This window comes from Dromaius novaehollandiae, chromosome Z (assembly GCF_036370855.1).
Source record: "Dromaius novaehollandiae isolate bDroNov1 chromosome Z, bDroNov1.hap1, whole genome shotgun sequence".
In the NCBI taxonomy this organism is placed as follows: domain Eukaryota; kingdom Metazoa; phylum Chordata; class Aves; order Casuariiformes; family Dromaiidae; genus Dromaius; species Dromaius novaehollandiae.
Genome location: NC_088132.1, coordinates 22,496,767 through 22,514,489, shown reverse-complemented (window position 1 = coordinate 22,514,489; position 17,723 = coordinate 22,496,767). Strand labels below are relative to the sequence as shown.

The window sequence follows — 17,723 nt, the reverse complement described above, 5'->3', positions numbered from 1 at the left end:
CCATCTCTCATGCCGGTAGTGTTTGCAGTAGAGCCACTGATGCTTTAAAATGAAAAACACTCCCCCAAATCTATTATATTACTTTTTAGTAGCTCTTACATGAAAGCAGTATTTGGGTTGGGCTCTTATGAAAGCAAAAGGTCAGACAGGGAAATATTAAAAGGCTCCTGAAAAAAATCACAGTTCATCAGCAGAATAATCATTGTTCTCTCCGTGAGCAGAAGAAACTTCGGTCTGGTTGAGTTGGGAAGAGAATATGTCATTTCCGTAACATTAGTTTCACTTTCTTACAAGGTTGCAGAAAATGCACTATAAAAGAAGGTACTGTTCAGAACAATTTTCTGACTATTTACTTCCCACACTTGTATTACTATCCCTGCAGAAATCTGCAGAGAGTCACCAAGAAATACAGAATTCTCTCTTTAAGCATCCACCCACAAAATGAACAAAACTCTGAGAGGAATTTTTGGAACAGCAGTTATCAGGGGATGACCAAGATGCAACACGCAAGAAAAGGAGGCTTAGGCTGTGGAGATAAAATAGCCTGCTGAAACACTGACCTATGGACATCTTGATCTGACTAGGGCTGGCTGAGGACTCATCATTAAAATAAACACTGAGGAAGATACTGTTGCACCAGGTTGTTAAGCAAAGGAGTGAATGGGGCACTAATCTATAACTCAGAACAGTTGTTCAGTGGACACAATTTGACATTAACGTTTGTGAATCAAAGGTCTGAATAATACGTGACTCTCTGAAAAGCTTTGAAATGTCAACTTTTCATCTCAGTTTGAAACTAGAAAAAATGTTGAAATTTTGGCGTTTCTATGGGATGGAATCTTCCTTTTTTAGTGCATTCTCGTCTTGTTCTTCATATATCCTGTGGGATTTAGGCAGATGAAGTCTTTTTCGATTCATGAAGGGCTGGGAAGAAAGCCCCCACCAGGAACAAAAATTAATCACTGCGACAGGTTGTGCCTGGAAATGATCTGAAGTAAGCAGTTTTCATATGCATTTCTACTATACATTAAGCTCCCTTTGCTTAAAGCAGGGTAATGAAGCACAGATTTTCCACATTGAAATCCTTGCAGTTTCAAATTGCTGAAGCATGCTCAGAGACTTGAGCTGCAGACTGTACAAAATGTCAGAAGCAGCTCCATTCAGTTCCCTGACAGTCTAAACCAAACCTCATTAAAATCAAGAAAATGTACCTATATCTTCAAAAGACTTTGGGTGAAGCTATTACATATTTTTAAAGGTATTCCTATGAAGTTCATTGCTATAGTAATTAAATACCTTATAGCAGTAGAGGTAAACCATGCAGAGCTGTGAGATCACTCTGGCTTTGTACAGTATATGGAAGATGTCAGCCATGTAGCACCAAAATGAGGAAATCATCAGTTAGGTCAGTATCAGCTCCCTGCCCAGTTCTTTGCCATCTCACCCTATAACAGTGTTCATCCTTAACTGGGCTTCCTTTTTATTCTCCTTATAGGCTTAGTGAAGAAAATGTTAGCTATGAAAAGCCAGAATAATAACAGCTAATCCCTAGTTGGACAAGGCTGTATTGTTTTCTGGCATGAGATACAACGGTTCTGCTCAGAGGTAAAGATTCCATATTACATATTAGGCTGAAGTCCCACACTTCATGCTGAGTTTGATTCTCCCCCACTCTCAGTTTTTCTCCATTAACATGAAGTGAGTTGGCAAAACAGAAAAATAGGAATATTCCTGACACTGAGATACATACATAAAATACTTTTTACAAGACACTGCAAGAAGAAGGAAAGTCATAGAGTTAGCAGAACAACCACTTATGTATAGTTTAAAGGCATCAGACTGAAAGTCCAACAGCAGGAGTTGGAACTAACAAAGTGCATGCATGAATGTTATGCATGTATGCAGTCCCCTTGTGGACTTGAACTCTGGCTCAGTTTAGCATATTTTTCCAGAAATAAAACTGGACCAGAAATGACAGGTTCTGCTTCAGCCCTGCTTGCCTGGAAATGCCCTGAAGTAAGAAGCTTTCATAATCATTTCTATTCAGTATTAAGAAACCCTGGGCAGGAAATAATGTAATAAAGCAAGCTTGCAAATCTAGCCAATTATAAATAAAACTCTTTATTTTTCAAAGGTCATGTCTGCAGTTCAGATACAAATAGTTCTGAAAACCTGAGAAAAACAAAGTCGCCCTTCAGATGGATGCTAATGTGGGGCTCAATCGGGGACTTATGTAGATTGTCAGAGCTCAGCTGAAGAAAGTTTTGGATCCAAGCCCTGTTTCAACTGGGTCCAAATTATGTTTTACAATCAGGATGAAGAGCTGCTGTGCCCTTTAAATTATTATGGATAGAACAAGCTGTACAGCAAACTGGAATCTGGCTGGTGTTTCTGCTACAGGGACTTGCAGCCCCTGCTACATGCTATCTGCCATTCAGGTCACGGACATTTTACACTGACAGTTGCAGCCTCAGCATTTATCTAGCACAGCTTGACTGCAGGCCCAACATCATCCTGTGACGGGCCCTGTCTTGTGCAACACCAAGCACCGGTGCGATCCTCCTACATCCTTGGGAATTAAAGTGCAGCTGCATGACAAACAGCAACTAAAATTGAAGACTGTAAGATCAAATTTACAATGGCTACGTGATTTGTTGCAATGCTGGTAAAAGCAGGCACAGTGACATGTGCAATTAATGTACTCGGCACTGGAGTCAAGCACAACTTGCAACCGTTCAGGAAGTGTAAACAAATTTTAGTCACTGAACAGTAGCCAAATTGTTGATACTAACTACTTACTTCAGCGACTTTGAGCCACCATCCAACGTGCTAAGCATGTGGCTGGCCATCTCTGTAATTAAATGTTGTCTGCTGCCTTATCTGTCACTGATCTCCTGGAACTATTTGCAGATCCTGTTTCATATCTGCCTCCAGCAGCCTAACATTCAAGGCTTAGCCATGCTTCTCTACTTATATGATTTTTTAACCCGGACCACAACCCCTATGGAGCCTCAATCTACCAGCATGGCTGATACAATTTCCTGAGTCAACACTTCAGTCAAAACCCTAGACGCAAACAGCAAACATCTAGCAGCAGACGAGCGCAACAGAAATTCTTATTTCTCGTGCTTCCCTCAGGGAAAAGAATTAATGTAACCTCATTCTGTAATCACCCTTGCTTTAAAAAGAGGTAATTAAATTAATTTAAAAGCTGCAACTTCCAAATAAGGATTTATAGATACATCAAATTCCTGGAAGTGGGAAAAAGGTAACTCCCATCCTTATAGGCAAATTTCATCAGAAGCAATCCTCCTATATAATAACCAATGAATTGGCCCACATAAGAGAGCCCACAGATCTGGAAATAAAGCTGTATCTAGTTCATCCTCTGATGATACAGAAATCCGGAGGCTGCCATTCTGTAAGAAGCAACATATAAACAGAATTCAGTTCCAACAGTTTATAGACACGAGACAGGAGGAAATCTGCCACAGAATAAGAGAGTTTTTTGTGATTTTTCTTCTTCCCTTATCCATTTCATTCATACTTTTATTTTGCTGGAGTTTGGTCCATGTGCCTGTATTCTGGCAGAGTAAGAATGAGCTTCTGCTTTGTTCCTTCATGCTTGTGCTATCATTGATGAACGAGAACAGAAAATCTTAACTTTTCTAGGCAGTGCTCTATAGCAGGTTATTATTGAAACAGTTGATTTTCTGCAGAAGAGTTCCATGTATCTTCTGGATACACAACTTATTGTGCTTTTCCAAGGGAAATTTTTGTGAAATTCTACAAAAGTATGCAAAAGTACTCCAGCAGAAGATCATTGCAAAGGCCAGTATAAGTCAGACTCACCAAGACAACTCTCCTTCAGCATCCTCAGAACAATATGCCTGAGAAACAGAAAGAAAATTCTGTGAAGTTCTCCTAGACTGTGAACCACCAAACTGTAAAAGCCTTTAATTTTCCCTCGTGACACATTACATTTGACTGTTATCGTTTGTCAGTTCTGGTGACTTCATGCCATACTTGATCTCACCACACAGACCTCTCTTCTGCTCTATCTAAAAACTTCCTACTTGCAGACAGGCCTCTTTTGCTTACTGGAGCCATTCTCTACCACCCTGGATAATGGGGATCCTTAACACTTAAGAGATATGAAGTTCCCTGAGCCATTGATGAAACTCCTTGGGCTATATTCGCTTAGAAACATGGTATTCCAACCTACCCTCCAGGGTGTAAGAAAATGAGTGCAAATGGGCTGTACAAGAAGATAGTGGGATGAGAGGGGAAATGACTTAAAAGGACTCCAGCCCCATCCTAAATCTTCACAGTAAATGGAAATCTTGCCATGATCTTCAGTGTGAACCACAGGTCTGTTTCTGCAAGGACTCTCAAAACTGCCACCCAGACATCTTGACATATTCACACAGCACTAAACCCTCTGAACCAGTCCAGAATCTGACAGCATTCTTCACGCACCTCAGGCTTTTTATTTTGGTAAGGAGACACATGGACTCAGCTGACTTCCTGATAACCACAGCAGAAGAGCTTAGGGCCAGTAACTCTCCAGAGTCTCCAAACCATACTTTTTAATTTCTTTTTTGCTAAACACACAAATCACAATGTGCTTCCCCCAGCACTCCCTGTGCTGCTGGCATTCACCAAAGACACTACCCACAGCAGACAGGATGTCTGCTTGGGAGTAACAGCAGGTACTGCTTCGGCTGAAAGACCAGAACGTGATGTCTCCGCCGTGATGCCAATCTCCATTGGACCATAAAGCAGAAAACTGATAGCCAAGGGCTCGGGAGTGAAGGCCTAATAGAGCAACTGCAGCTTCTTTCACACAATAAACATATCACCATTTCCCTACCACTCTCTGGCACAAAAATGTTACCTAGCACAGTGATAGCAATTTAAGCATTTGAATATTACACTTATGAAGTCATTAGGTTTTCTATTCCATTTCTTTTTGTGTTCTGGAACCATGCCATGCTGTGCAAAAGCTACTTATTTCTTAGCAGAACAATGATATTCATTAACAACAAAAACAAAATGAAGACTCACTATCCACATGAGAGATCACTATGAACAGAAGCAGATGAGGATTGAGAATATTCGACAAAAAGTTCAAAAACAATTGGTGACTTCAGCTGTTTAGTCCGGCACACTTCAAAAGCACCTTACCAGCAAAAATCAAGAATTCAATACTTTCTGAAACACTTTCTCCCTATAGGGCATCTAGGTTTCAATACACTCCAGAAAAAGGATTCTTTTTCAACATTCAGGCCCAAGAGCTTAGTGCAGATTTCAAGAACTGCAAAGTAATTATACTTATTATTCTAGAAGGCTGGGCTAAGCTAAAAAATAACTTAGAACCAATCCTGTTATAACGCTTTCTACATGCGAGGCGGAAGATAGTCACTCTCATGTCTGAATACTAGAGTTATTATTACAGCTTTTGCATTTTACTTCTGGTGTTTTCAGCTCAGAAAAAAAAAATCAAACTCTAAACAGGAAGCAAAAGTAGATGAATTACAGAAGACTGAAACCTCAGCAACATGTAAATACCTAGACTTTTTTTTCCTCAGTGCCTTCCTTTATTTCAACCTGACTTCTGTCATAGCTTTGACAGAAGAAAAAGATCACTAGCAGCAGCTGCCATGGGGGAGTGAATACACAATCATTGAAACACAAATGATGGCTGTTTGTAAAGAATTAGCCAAACAGAGACTGTTTCTTCCTACTTTGCCACTAAATGAGTAAACGAGGAGCACGTTTAGTTCTCTTGTATGAATGGAGAGCAGCAACACAGGTAAAAATCTTGTGCTGGAAATTACTCTCACTGAATAGATAATATGCCAAATTAAAGTTCAGAAAAACGTAACCTTCTCAAAGTCAGCAAATTATCCCCACTGCTAGTGGTAGCAAGCACAGGTGAGAATAGTCACTACGATTTCAGCAATGAGTTTTGTAGGATAGAAAAATCAAGGTCATTTTCTTCCAAGGTTTCAGACAGGGCAGAGAGGGTCATGGCCTTTTCCATTCTCAGCCTGGGAAGCTGGTCTGGAGCGCCTGTGGACAGTGCGCAAAGGAATCTGGTCCCAAACTAAGGACTGAGCAGGAAGAGCCCACAGGCACAACTGGGGCCAGAGGCAGCTTAACAAGCCTTCAAGAGCCTGCTGATGTGACCACCTAATCAATGTTCTTTAAAATCCACATTTTAACTGTAGCAAGCAGGTTTACTGTGCTAATGACTACAATATCCACGCACTAAACATAAAAGTGTTCAAGTGATGCTGTTATCCTGGTTATGTTTTGGGCTGAACTGGATACGGAAAAGGATTAGTGAATGAAGACTCTGTAAGTATATGTGACAAAGAGAAACTCTCCATCCTTAAATCATGATTGTTCAAAAGATGGACAAGCAATATAGCATAATCACCTCTGTAAAAAAAGAACACTAGCCACTGTTTGATTCTGAGATTAAGCACCAGTCAGTGCAGTCTCTGCCCACGATAAAACAAATTACAAATATACATGCATGCACATACATGTATATGTATACACATATAAGTTTGTATAAACACAGGACATAATAATGTAGTAAATACAGTCTAAATGTAGAAATATAGTGAAGAAAAATATTTAATTAACAATATCTTCACTGTGGAAAAGTCTGCAAGATAGGGTATGAGAAAAGACCAAGTCTGTACTTTCAAATCCCTGTATAATCACAGACATTCACATTTCTCACACTTTTGTATGTAAATATTATTAATTCATCTATTAAGTCTCCAAACCTTACCAAACAAAATAGTATATTGTCATACAAAAGGTCATTTTTCACCTACATTAAAAATATTTTTAGAGTTAGTGAGTCTCAAATTCTTTGCTGATTCACAATCCCTGTCAATCACTTCACCTATCACAGATTTTTTATCATCAGATTTTGACAAATAAGGAATGTCAAAATAGTAGGCACTAGTACTTAAAGCTAATACTAAATACAAATGGCTTTTATTTGTGAAGAAGCAGCATGGAACTATACACAAGACATTTTTGGCAAAATATCCGTAACCCTGTGCATCTGATGCCTCAGTTTGAGATGAATGATAGCTTTGGAAATACAATTGAATTTTCTTTGCTATAATTCCATTGTGATACTGACTTCAAAAAAACACAATGCTTTTTGTTATTTCATGCCTTAACACTTTATTAAACCACCTTTTAAATGTTTTTTTAAAGTCAGTGGTTTTCAACCTGTCTCCATAACATCCTGGGGTCCACAGACTACTTTTGTTAAAGGTAATTTTGTTAAAGGTAATTTTTACAGTCTGTGAGAGGCAACTAAAGAAAGTAAGCTTATTGCCAGCTGACTCAAATTCACTATGCAGCTAAATTTATCCACTGTGGGAAAAAGTATTAGGAATTAATAAATCAGAAATGGTTAAAAACTACTGCCTTTTGTATTTGGTAGCAGATCTTTAAAGAGGAGTTTAATACCATCATAAATATTAGACACAAAGACAAACATTTTTGGATGCAGCATTCTTTAACTGACAATCTGCAAAATGAGAAGAATGTAGTGGAGAAAGATTTGCAGTTTTGGAAGGAGAAAAAAACCCTACTCTTCCAGTGCCGGACAATCTTTTTTTTTTGGTAGCTATCAAAATTACCTGAATATCTGCTTTTAGAAATGATCATTTTTTTTACTGTTGGATCTAATCCTGCTATTAGAGCTATAATGTTGTTCATTCTCTTATTCCAGTATAAATATGAAGTAATTTCATATTTTTTAATATTAATAATAACAATCAGGCTATTAGCATCAGCATTGAATCATCAACAGCAGGACAATCCTAGACTACTGTAAAATTATTCTGGGTTCATACTGAAGTAACTGAAGGAAAAACTTAGCCTCTTTTATCTTGATTCCTTGGAGAATTTTGAAGGAGTCAGTAGTTCTTACCTGCCTGCATATACATGAATCCAGTCAGTTTGCCACATCTCAAACACACATCTCATTGGTTTCTTGAGCCAGTATAACTCTAACTGACTCTTTAGCAGGCACTATTCCACTAAATGTTACAACTATTCATAGCATCTTTTAAAAAAAATTTTTGCAAGCACATTTACACTGTCTTTCAGAGACAGTTGCTACATTTTTTTTGTTTTTGGAGGACAGCTTACATAGTTGTACCCCTTTAGGTATTAGCCAAAACGAAGTGTTCTGGTTATAAACATTTTCAAAGTCAAACTTTCTAATATGAAAATCCTGTAAGCTTTCATGATTTTTCACAGAGAAGGGATACTGTTGTCCTGAGCTGTGGCCAAAATGTTTAAAGCAAGACCCCAGATTACACACTTCACCATGGCTTACATTACAGACTTCTATCTTCATCAAAAAATCGAGAAAGTTAAGTGAAAAGAGTGCATGCCTGTGCGAATAGAGGGGAGGCACTGAGTTCTGAAGGACTGCCCATGGACAGGGAAACTGCCCTGTTTGATTTTTTTCAATTTCTGTGAAGCTGGATCCTTAGAAGAACAGAACAGGAGGGCCATTCCATATGTGTAAATAAAAGAAACAGCCCAGATTGCAAGCATCTCGTTCATGAATATGACCTCAAGGAAGCAATACTCCTTTACCTCAGGTGAGAGCTTGGCTATGATACTGATGGGACCTATTTTTCGGAAACACTGTGCAGCAAGTAACTGTCTAGCAACACATTTAATAACAGTAATGAAAAATTTCATCCTGATCTGATGCTATACAGCAACATGCAGATTCTTCCATTAACACTGGAGACAGAAGAACCTCCTAATAACCTTTGATAACTCATCTGAGAAAGCAAAAGCTGATTCTCTTGCTGTTCCTTGCCAGAGTTAACAAAAGGAATATTTCTGGTATATGCACAATCAGAAGACAAAAATTAAATTGTCAGAGAACCAAGTATGAAGACTATGATGACAGGAAGAACAAGTGAAAGAGACAAATAAAACAGAGCAAGTCAAAAATGAAAATGAAATACCTTCCCTTCAGCAGAAACAGAGACAGAAATCCAAGGTTTTTGGACTGTGCAGGGAAATGTCAGAAAAAATGGATAACAGGAAGGATATTTTGTTTTCATTAGTAAAAGTTTGAGTGGATTTCAGGGCTTATTGGTGCTGGGGCACAGGCCTTCCAGGGCATGAAAAGCCATGTTCTTTTCTATTCGCTAGTGCATCCTCGTTGGGGTTAGTTTACCAGACAACGTATGAAACTGCAAGCGAAGGAAGAGCTGCAGAAACGGGCAGCTGCTTGAGTGAATAAGAAAGGGAAAAGTTGGCAATCACAGAAATAGAAGTCCCTACAATTAACAAATTACAGCATGACTTTGGAGAGAACTATCTAGGGCTGGCTCTTCATCACAATGTAAGATAGTGGAAATACGACAGAAAATTTTCTCAAGTGAATGTCAAATAATTCACTGATCTTTGGAAGAAAATGTTTGGAGGAGGGAGCCATTTGGAAAATAGAAGGTGCTTGCAGTTGCCTGTCTATCAGACTACCTCATGAATGACTGAGAAATGGAGACTCCAGAAACTAGACCAAATGCTTCTTAGAAGCAAGGGACTTCAATTTAACTATCATATCTTTTTCCTGGAAACATCCACCCTGCTTTATTCTCGCTAAAAGTTTTAGTAGAGTTTCTTAGAACTGAAAGAAATTAGAGGGGGAAGAAGTCTACTGCCACTCAGTTTAGTTCCTGCCAGCATTTGACAGCAATTTGCATTCTTCTTCCTGAAGAGCCAGTCATTTCTGCTTGTGCACACAGAGAAAAAGGCAAAACCCACAAGTATGTCTTTTAAACCTGCAAAAAATCGAGAGGGCAGGTGCAAAATCTTCAATTATTTTGAGCTAACTCTTCTGAAAAGAAAGAAAGAAAGAAAGAAAGAAAAAAGGAAGCACTGATGGTGTTTCCATTTAGGGGAGATTTAACATTAGGTGTGAGCTACATAAAACAGAGTGGAGCAGTAAGTATTCTAACACATGCTTAGTGCAGCTGACTCCATCTCTTTGTTGCTGCTGTTGATGATGATGTAAAGTGTGAATAAAAATGACAAATCTGATTTTAAATAAAAGCATAGTTGGAGATATTATAAGAAAAACAAAATTGAAACAAAAAGCCTTCTTATACATTCAACTCAACCATTGGGAAGCCAGGGGAAAATTTTCACATATATTGAAATCTAAATTTTTCCCATATAGAAATATATTCTTAAGATAGTCAGTCTGACAGAAAATACACTTCTAGTTCTAAAAAATGGAGACAGAAAGTTAAAGTTGTTCTCATCAGTGAATTTGAGGGTAAGCAGGAAACTCTTGTCTTTCCTGCAGTGCCAAAATTCATTACTGAGTCTCAAATGCTGCTTCCACAAAATATAGCCGGTTTCTCCTCTAAGTTTCACAGGTGCAGCTAAGGATCACTGGCAAAGTGAGATCAGGATGTGGCCTTGGCACATGAAAATTAAGATGGACCCTTTTGCAGCTCCAACTGCTGTATGGGGAAATGACTTTACTCTCCCAAAACCCAATAATGGATTTAAAGTTGACAGGAATATATTTAAAAACAGGAAAAAATAAACTAAAAATGGGCAGCTTTAAAATGCCTTGTGCTCTAAATCCCCATTAGATAAATCTATATAGATATTTTCTAATGTGGAATATTAAAGCTCTATTTCTCCAAAACTGCATTCTGCTGACTTGAACATGGTGGTTCAAGCTAGCCGCACTATACAACTGAGGCATAATGTACCCTGAGGTGAACTCCAAACAAGACCCAAAGATTACATATGAAAAGTATTCTTTACTTCTTTAAAGCGGAGGAAAGAAAAAAGGACTGAAATAACACAGGGATTCATACAGAATGGAATTTAAAATAGTTAGGAGAAACAAGCCAATTGGGAAGAAATAGGAGGCAATATGAAAAGAGTTTTTCATTTGAAAAATAATGTTTGTCAAACTCTCGCCCGTATGGGTTTAAAGATAAAACTCTAGAAAGAAATAAATCAATGCTCAGCACTTCTGAAAACCCTTTCTAAATTAATCCTAAGTATTAAGGGAGATCTTAGCACACTACAAGAATTGCAAGACCTGCATCCCCAAGGGCTGTTTTCCCTGTGCAAGGATATGTAACATCAGCACTAAAATTGTACTTAGAAAATACAGAGATGAAGTAACAACATTCTTAGGTCTCTATTGCCTGTAAGAAAGACATCTAACTACCACAGATGTTCATGTGAAATTCTCATCAACTTCTTAGGTGTTTTACACAAAGAACGAAGGTGGGATACAGCCCATCCGTTGTTGCCTATTTTTCATAGTACATAAATAAAGTAATATGAGTGTAGGCAAGACATACACAACTCGCATGATTTCTGAACTGGCAGGGCCACGTTTACTGCCCTGTCCCAATGGAGTGTGTGTAGCACTGAAGCAGAAAAAACAGAACCTCTCCTATACCCTACCTCTTTAACAAATCAGGCAAATGGCTGTTCTATGCACAGAAGACTGGCTTTGCTTCATGAATATGGCCAAAAGCTTGTGCTGATTTTGTGTTTAATAAGTGGGTGATCGATGCATAAAGCAACGTAGCAACTACTAATTAAACAAAGGATCATAAATATGTCACTCAGCTACTGATAATTCTAAAACTCAATAAAAATAAAAGAGGGGTCTTGCACGTTCCACATACAGTATTTTGAGAACAAATGCCTATTTCCCCATGACAGTGAGAAATGTGGAAGAATATCAGGGAAGAGAAATCAGGGAAGAGTGGTGAGGTGCACAGAACGCAATTCAACTAACTCTTAAGTTCTACCAGTAACAACTTCAGGAACAGCTTGGAGGCACACAACAGGCAACAGGCTGACCCACATCTTATATGCTAAGAAACAGCCCTCTGGTTAGATCAGATAACTGATGCAATTGTTTGATCCACTGGGAAAAATGCATAGTGTCTATATAAGTATACACTGATATTAGCGTCACCTATACAAATTCACAATTCTTTTGCAGACTCTATAATTGAACAGACATGTCTATATGGTTTATAAAATGTTCTAGCTGAACCACGTTCCCTTCCTGATCAGTTTCCAACAAGAGCAGAAGAAAATTATACCTAGGGATATAATCAGAAGAACATACTAGAACAGTCTAGATACACCTCTGTAAGACTCAGTTCAAGTAATACTTGGATCAATGCAAGCGCACTAGGAAGGCAAACTGAAGGTTGCTTTACAGTGGTTTTACTCTGAACAATCCAGAAAATATACCTCTGCATCTCTGACATAATGAAATTCTTGCAAAGAACCTGTTAATAAACATAACATCATTTTTGAGTCTCCAAGACCTCAGAATGAATTCAAGGCTCAGGAGCTTCCATTTTTTGCAGCCATGAGAATCCCATGCGTTTATATTATTGCAGCTGTCAGCTGCAGTGCTCTGAATCGCACAGTTCTGGAGTTATCTCATATGAAAATGTTGTTGAACATGCAAAGATCACTGTGAACCCTCAGGCACTTTTAAGACCAATAACCATTACATCTAAAGTGTGTGAACCATTTTAGATAAGTGGCAGTCTGTAACTACTACTTCAAGTGCATAGAATTAACTTTTAAGAACACAGTTTTTATTCTCTAAAATTTACATGAATTCACTATGTTTACATGAATAGCTTACCCAAACAGATGTTATACACCAAATTTTTTCCGTATTTCAGGTTCTAAAAGGGACTGAAGACTTTTCTGCTTTTCACATTCTTTAAACAGAACTTTAGAGAGGCCAGAGGAGAATGTTACTTCTAAGGAAGGTTCACCATTAATGCTCTGAACTTTCACAATACTTATCTTTTTGGATTGCTTAGGTAATATTAGATACTGCTACAATATACAGTAAATCAGCTGCTGTCCTAAAGCATATAATTTAGGCAAATCATAATCTAATTAGGAACTTCCAAATGTAGAATCTTTGCTATCATAAAGATATGACTGGCCAGCCAGGGATGTGCTGCGGTAAGACTCTGAATTATTTTATATATAGGACATGCAGAAATCTAAAATTAATTAATTGTGAGGAAAGTAGCATTTGTATTTATTTATTTGTTGGCCAGCCTCAAAAATATGCAGTATTTGTACATTGCATAGAAAATATTAAGGGAGAAACTGAAGTTGAAATATTTTTAAAGCAATGCAGAAAATCTTCAAAAATATGTACTGATTGTATTTTTTTCATTAAAAATTATTCTCTCTCTTTCCATTTTTACATATCTAAGAAAAGGCTAGTTTAGCTTAAGTTCTGCAAGTACCACAGTGCTGGAGTACCTGTCTATCTTCAAAATACCTGCCTAAGCCACAGAGACAGTTAAGAAGTAATATCAGAGTTCATAGCAGTAATAGTGTTGCTAGGCTCAGTCTTCCAGGAATGGGAAGGAATATGAATGCAAATGAGTTTGTTTTCACAGTGGATGAACTTTTTCACAGTTCATGAACTCTGTAGAAAGGACCTAAACACAAATCAGCCTGACACAGGGCCCGAATGCTCTGCTCCTAATTTCCAGCCTGATTATAGCGTGTGACATGTGTAGTGTGATTTTCCTGCCCTGACTGCTGTGCTTCTACTTAAATTAAAAAAAGAAGAAAAGTTAAAAACCACAAGAAAACATAAATGTGGATGTCTCATGTCATCTTTGTCAGGCAAACGAAAGTTTTCAGAAACTTGTATGCTCAACTGAAGTGAACAGATCTAGATGATTCCCTTTTTCATGCCACAAATGATATTAGCTGTATAACTGGCTATTCTATCCCTTTTACTGAAAGACTACTTCTGGCTCTGAATAGAAAAACAAAGAGAAAGGAAACAGGGAGGCAAGCTTCCAAAGACATATAACATGGCTGAAAATACTCAAGAAAACAAACAGTATTGCAAGTCTACATAGGTTCCAGTGAGACTGGGCACTGAAACTTGATCAACTCAGACTTTTCTAATACTTAGGTGTATTAAGTACACATAGGGACAAAATAAACTTCCTTTCCTCTACAATCACACTGCAGCCTACGTGTAGTTAAGGACACAAAAGTTTGGTGTACGTAGCTTCAAAAGAATAGCAATATGGAAGTAAAAGCACAAAGGTAATATAAAAGCAATTCAGTGGAAGCAAGAAAACAAATCAGGAAGCCAACAGATCAGCTGAACAATCAGTAAGGACAGCTGAAAAACTGAGAGCCAGTATTTAGCATTTCTACTGGTGGATCCCTAGGCATTGTGAAGTGAAATGTTAAGAAAGTCTCCTAATCCCACCTTTTAACAGATAGGGAAACTGAGGCCTAAGAAACTTTAGCAGGTTGCTTAGTTCTACAGCAAGTCAGTGGCAGAGTTTCCTTTTTGGTGTCCCATCTCTTGGATTGCTATGAGGTATTTTGAGCAATAATCCTCAAAGAAAAGGTAATTTCCTGCACTTGCAAAATTTCAAAATAAGAAGTTAAAATACCATTTTCTTAGGACACTTTCAGTTGGGATCTGCTAGTGGAGCTAACTACAGAACAGTGAGAATCCATTCCTCAAAGAAAAACAAGGAAACAGCATAAAGTGAGAAATAACTTTTGTTGCCTGAACTTATCCACCTTTTCCTAGAAAATATAACAGAAAGCAGCATAAACGAAAATAGACAATTAAAAAGAAAGACCTATAATGGTACAAGTATGGAGGAGAAGAGAGTGTGTGTATGGTAGATATTTGAGGGAAGAAATAATCAAGAAAGACATGAGAGTAAGACTTCTCTTCTTACTTGGCACAAGCCACTGATGCACATATCCAGCGATTCAGTGTAACATCGGGTGCCATCTAGAACTTTAGGCGCCAATTCTACAACGAGGGTCGTTCCTTTGGCCTGGCACTTTAGCGAACATGGATTGTCAGGATCATTAGAGACAGGAAGCCACTCATAAAACTGTCCCTGGTACTTGACGTCATTATGAGCAGAGCACTGCTGGGCACGAAAATCACCTGCTTCTGGAGGGCAGTCCTGGAGAAAAAAAAGAGAAAAAGATCAGTAAGTCTGTTTAGGACAGATACAGCATTGCATAGATGGTTGCCCTTTACAGCACTTGGATGTAAGGAGTTGGTCTATTTACACAAACACACTTACTGAAATCGTAGAGATCATTATAACTACACATAATTCAACTGGATATTTATACCTTTTTTTTCTTCTTTCCACAGAAGTAATGCAAACATGAAGACCATGGGTAAATATGCGTGGGACATAAGAAAGATATCTACACATCTGTGGCTTAACCACAGAACCTGTTAGCCCTAAAACATTCTTACTGAATCACTACCCACTTGTGCATGCATGTGAATATGTGTGTGTGCGTGCACCCACCCTCCTCCAGCCAGCTGTTCCTCTTTCATTTGGAGAGAAAGTAAAAAAATCACTTGATTCAATTGTTTGTTTATTTAAGCATTCTTCACAAGCTTTTTTCCCCCAGTGATCTAAATCAGTTGGTAGAGCAACAAGACAATAGAAAACACAAGAATGCTGTATGTATTTGTATTTCTTCAGCTTACAAGAGGCAAAGATTTCATAACTCACATAATCAGTAATGTATGATTTTGCTTGGTAAACCTCTAAAAAATCCTTTGGTTAATCCTTTGGGAGGTTTGTAAGACATATATATCCTACTCTGCACCAAATGCAAATACAAATACCCCACTCTTATGCCATTCTCTGTTAAAAAAACAAAGACCACTCATGCTACTTAAAAGTCCCTTGTTAATTTCTCTCACTGAGATGAGAACATAAGGCTTTTTTTACTCGTAGATACTTTCTTGCCACGATTTAGCACTGAAAATCGTTAGTCAAGTACTCAAGAAAGTAAAGCTTTAAAATCATGAGATTTCAAACAAAATAAACATAAGCTCTTTCTATATCCTTTACAGTTTCTGATCCTTGAAGACTGATATTTTCAAGTTTTCCTCTGCAATCAACCACAAAGGCTAGAAGTGCATTGTTTTTTCAGGAGTAACCTGAATTTCCCACAGAATTACAGGAATGCAGCTTTAAGAAAAGCATTAAATGTCATAAGAACTGTGATAAAACAGCAAGTGTTGGCAACATGGCTACGTAAGATTATTAAGGCCCTACAGTCCTCCATTCTGCTGCTGTAAGGAAATCTGCTCCTCATGGGAGCATTGCACCATATTTATGGATGGGCATATATGTGGATTACAGACTTGATGGGAAGTATTTTGCTATATATTAACACTACATATTCAGATAATATCCTTATAAGATTTCTGTATTCTCTGCTTGTCCTCAATATAGCTCTTTTATCCTATAGAAATTGTAACAACTTTCTTAACAGCCTAATTCACAGGCTTATCTTCCCTACTAGGAAAGTTGTGCTGTTTTTGAGGCAAAATATCTCTGCTCAGGTTTAAAAGATCACCTCTGTTTCCCAGATCTTTCTCTACATCTTAATTCACTAACTCTTTGATGTTTCTTTTAAACAGGGCAGATTATTATACCTTCCAGTAAGAAAGTTGTGGGGTTTGCATGTCACTTTATGACATTAAAGCATCATTGTGCAGTAATAAGGTCTAAAATAAAACTTCTCTTAAAAATCAAACTTTCAAATCTCTTCTTGAAGCAAAATGGGATAATCTTGGCTATAAACTTATCATTTATATACTTTTGCATGCAACCCAGATAACTGATCTAGCCTCCCATTCACTCCGTAGTAGCAATGTGGTTACAGCCATCGCGTTTCAGTGGTGAATGATGTTGGATCACAGCACTCCAAACATTTCTTATAGTGAACTATGGATGGATACAAGCCATAGCCTGAAGCTACAGATTTTAGTTAATTTGCTTTCTACTCTGAGAGTAAATTTTCAGTTAATTTGCTTTGTCTTTGACTGTGATGCCACCCAAGCATAACATGGGTCAAGCTCTAGCCAAAAGTTCTTCTCGTGCTTAAGTATAAAGAAACAGTCCCATTGCTACAAGAGGCTAAATGGAGAAAGGCCTACCAGGAAAAAAGGAATCAGACCAAAACTTGCTCTAGAATAATGTATACCAAAGGGCAATAAAGCAGAGCTCATTCATTCTCTTCGGAAGCAAAGGTTGAAAGTCCAAGCTCATAACTGGAATTTTACTGTGGAAGGGCTCAGACAACATAAAGCTTTTCTGTTCATATGTTATGGAAGATAAAAGAAAAAGTAAATGTTGGATGCATTTCAGTTTTATTTTAAACTCTCCAGAAGAAATTACGGGCAAATCGGACTGTTTTGTCATCTGGGCAAATTGCTGACACAGAGCAAAGTTTGGGCAACAGAACAGAGTGAAAAGAACAGAAAAACATTTGGGAGTTTCATTATTCCTCCATAGCTATGTAATTCAAAGTAAAAATGGACTTTCTGTTCTTCTCTTAAACAGAGGATGAAGATGACAATGATAGCTTGACTCAAGACCTGGTTTAGCTCTATTTTCAGTATGGAAGAGGCAAGAATTGAGGAACACTTTGGCCTTACTTCCTGCCACAAAATCTTCTGGTGCATAATATTCTCTGAGTTTTTCTTTCCGTAAGCAAATATAGTCAGGTCTAATGGCTTGGCTTACACTTGTCTCAGAGATCCAAGCCAACTCTCTTGTTTGGTTCAAGCTTGGCTCTGCCTCCCA

At 38.0% G+C, this 17,723-nt stretch overlaps 1 protein-coding gene across 2 annotated transcripts in view; it reads right to left on the bottom strand.

The window, feature by feature from the left end:
• Positions 1–17,723, bottom strand: part of ADAMTSL1 (ADAMTS like 1) — a 462,450-nt gene that overhangs the window by 136,692 nt on the left and 308,035 nt on the right. For both annotated transcript variants that reach the window (XM_064502670.1, XM_026097815.2), the window contains one exon: positions 14,829–15,065. In XM_064502670.1, the coding sequence (XP_064358740.1) occupies positions 14,829–15,065 (237 nt within the window). The remainder of the gene's footprint in view (positions 1–14,828; positions 15,066–17,723) is intronic.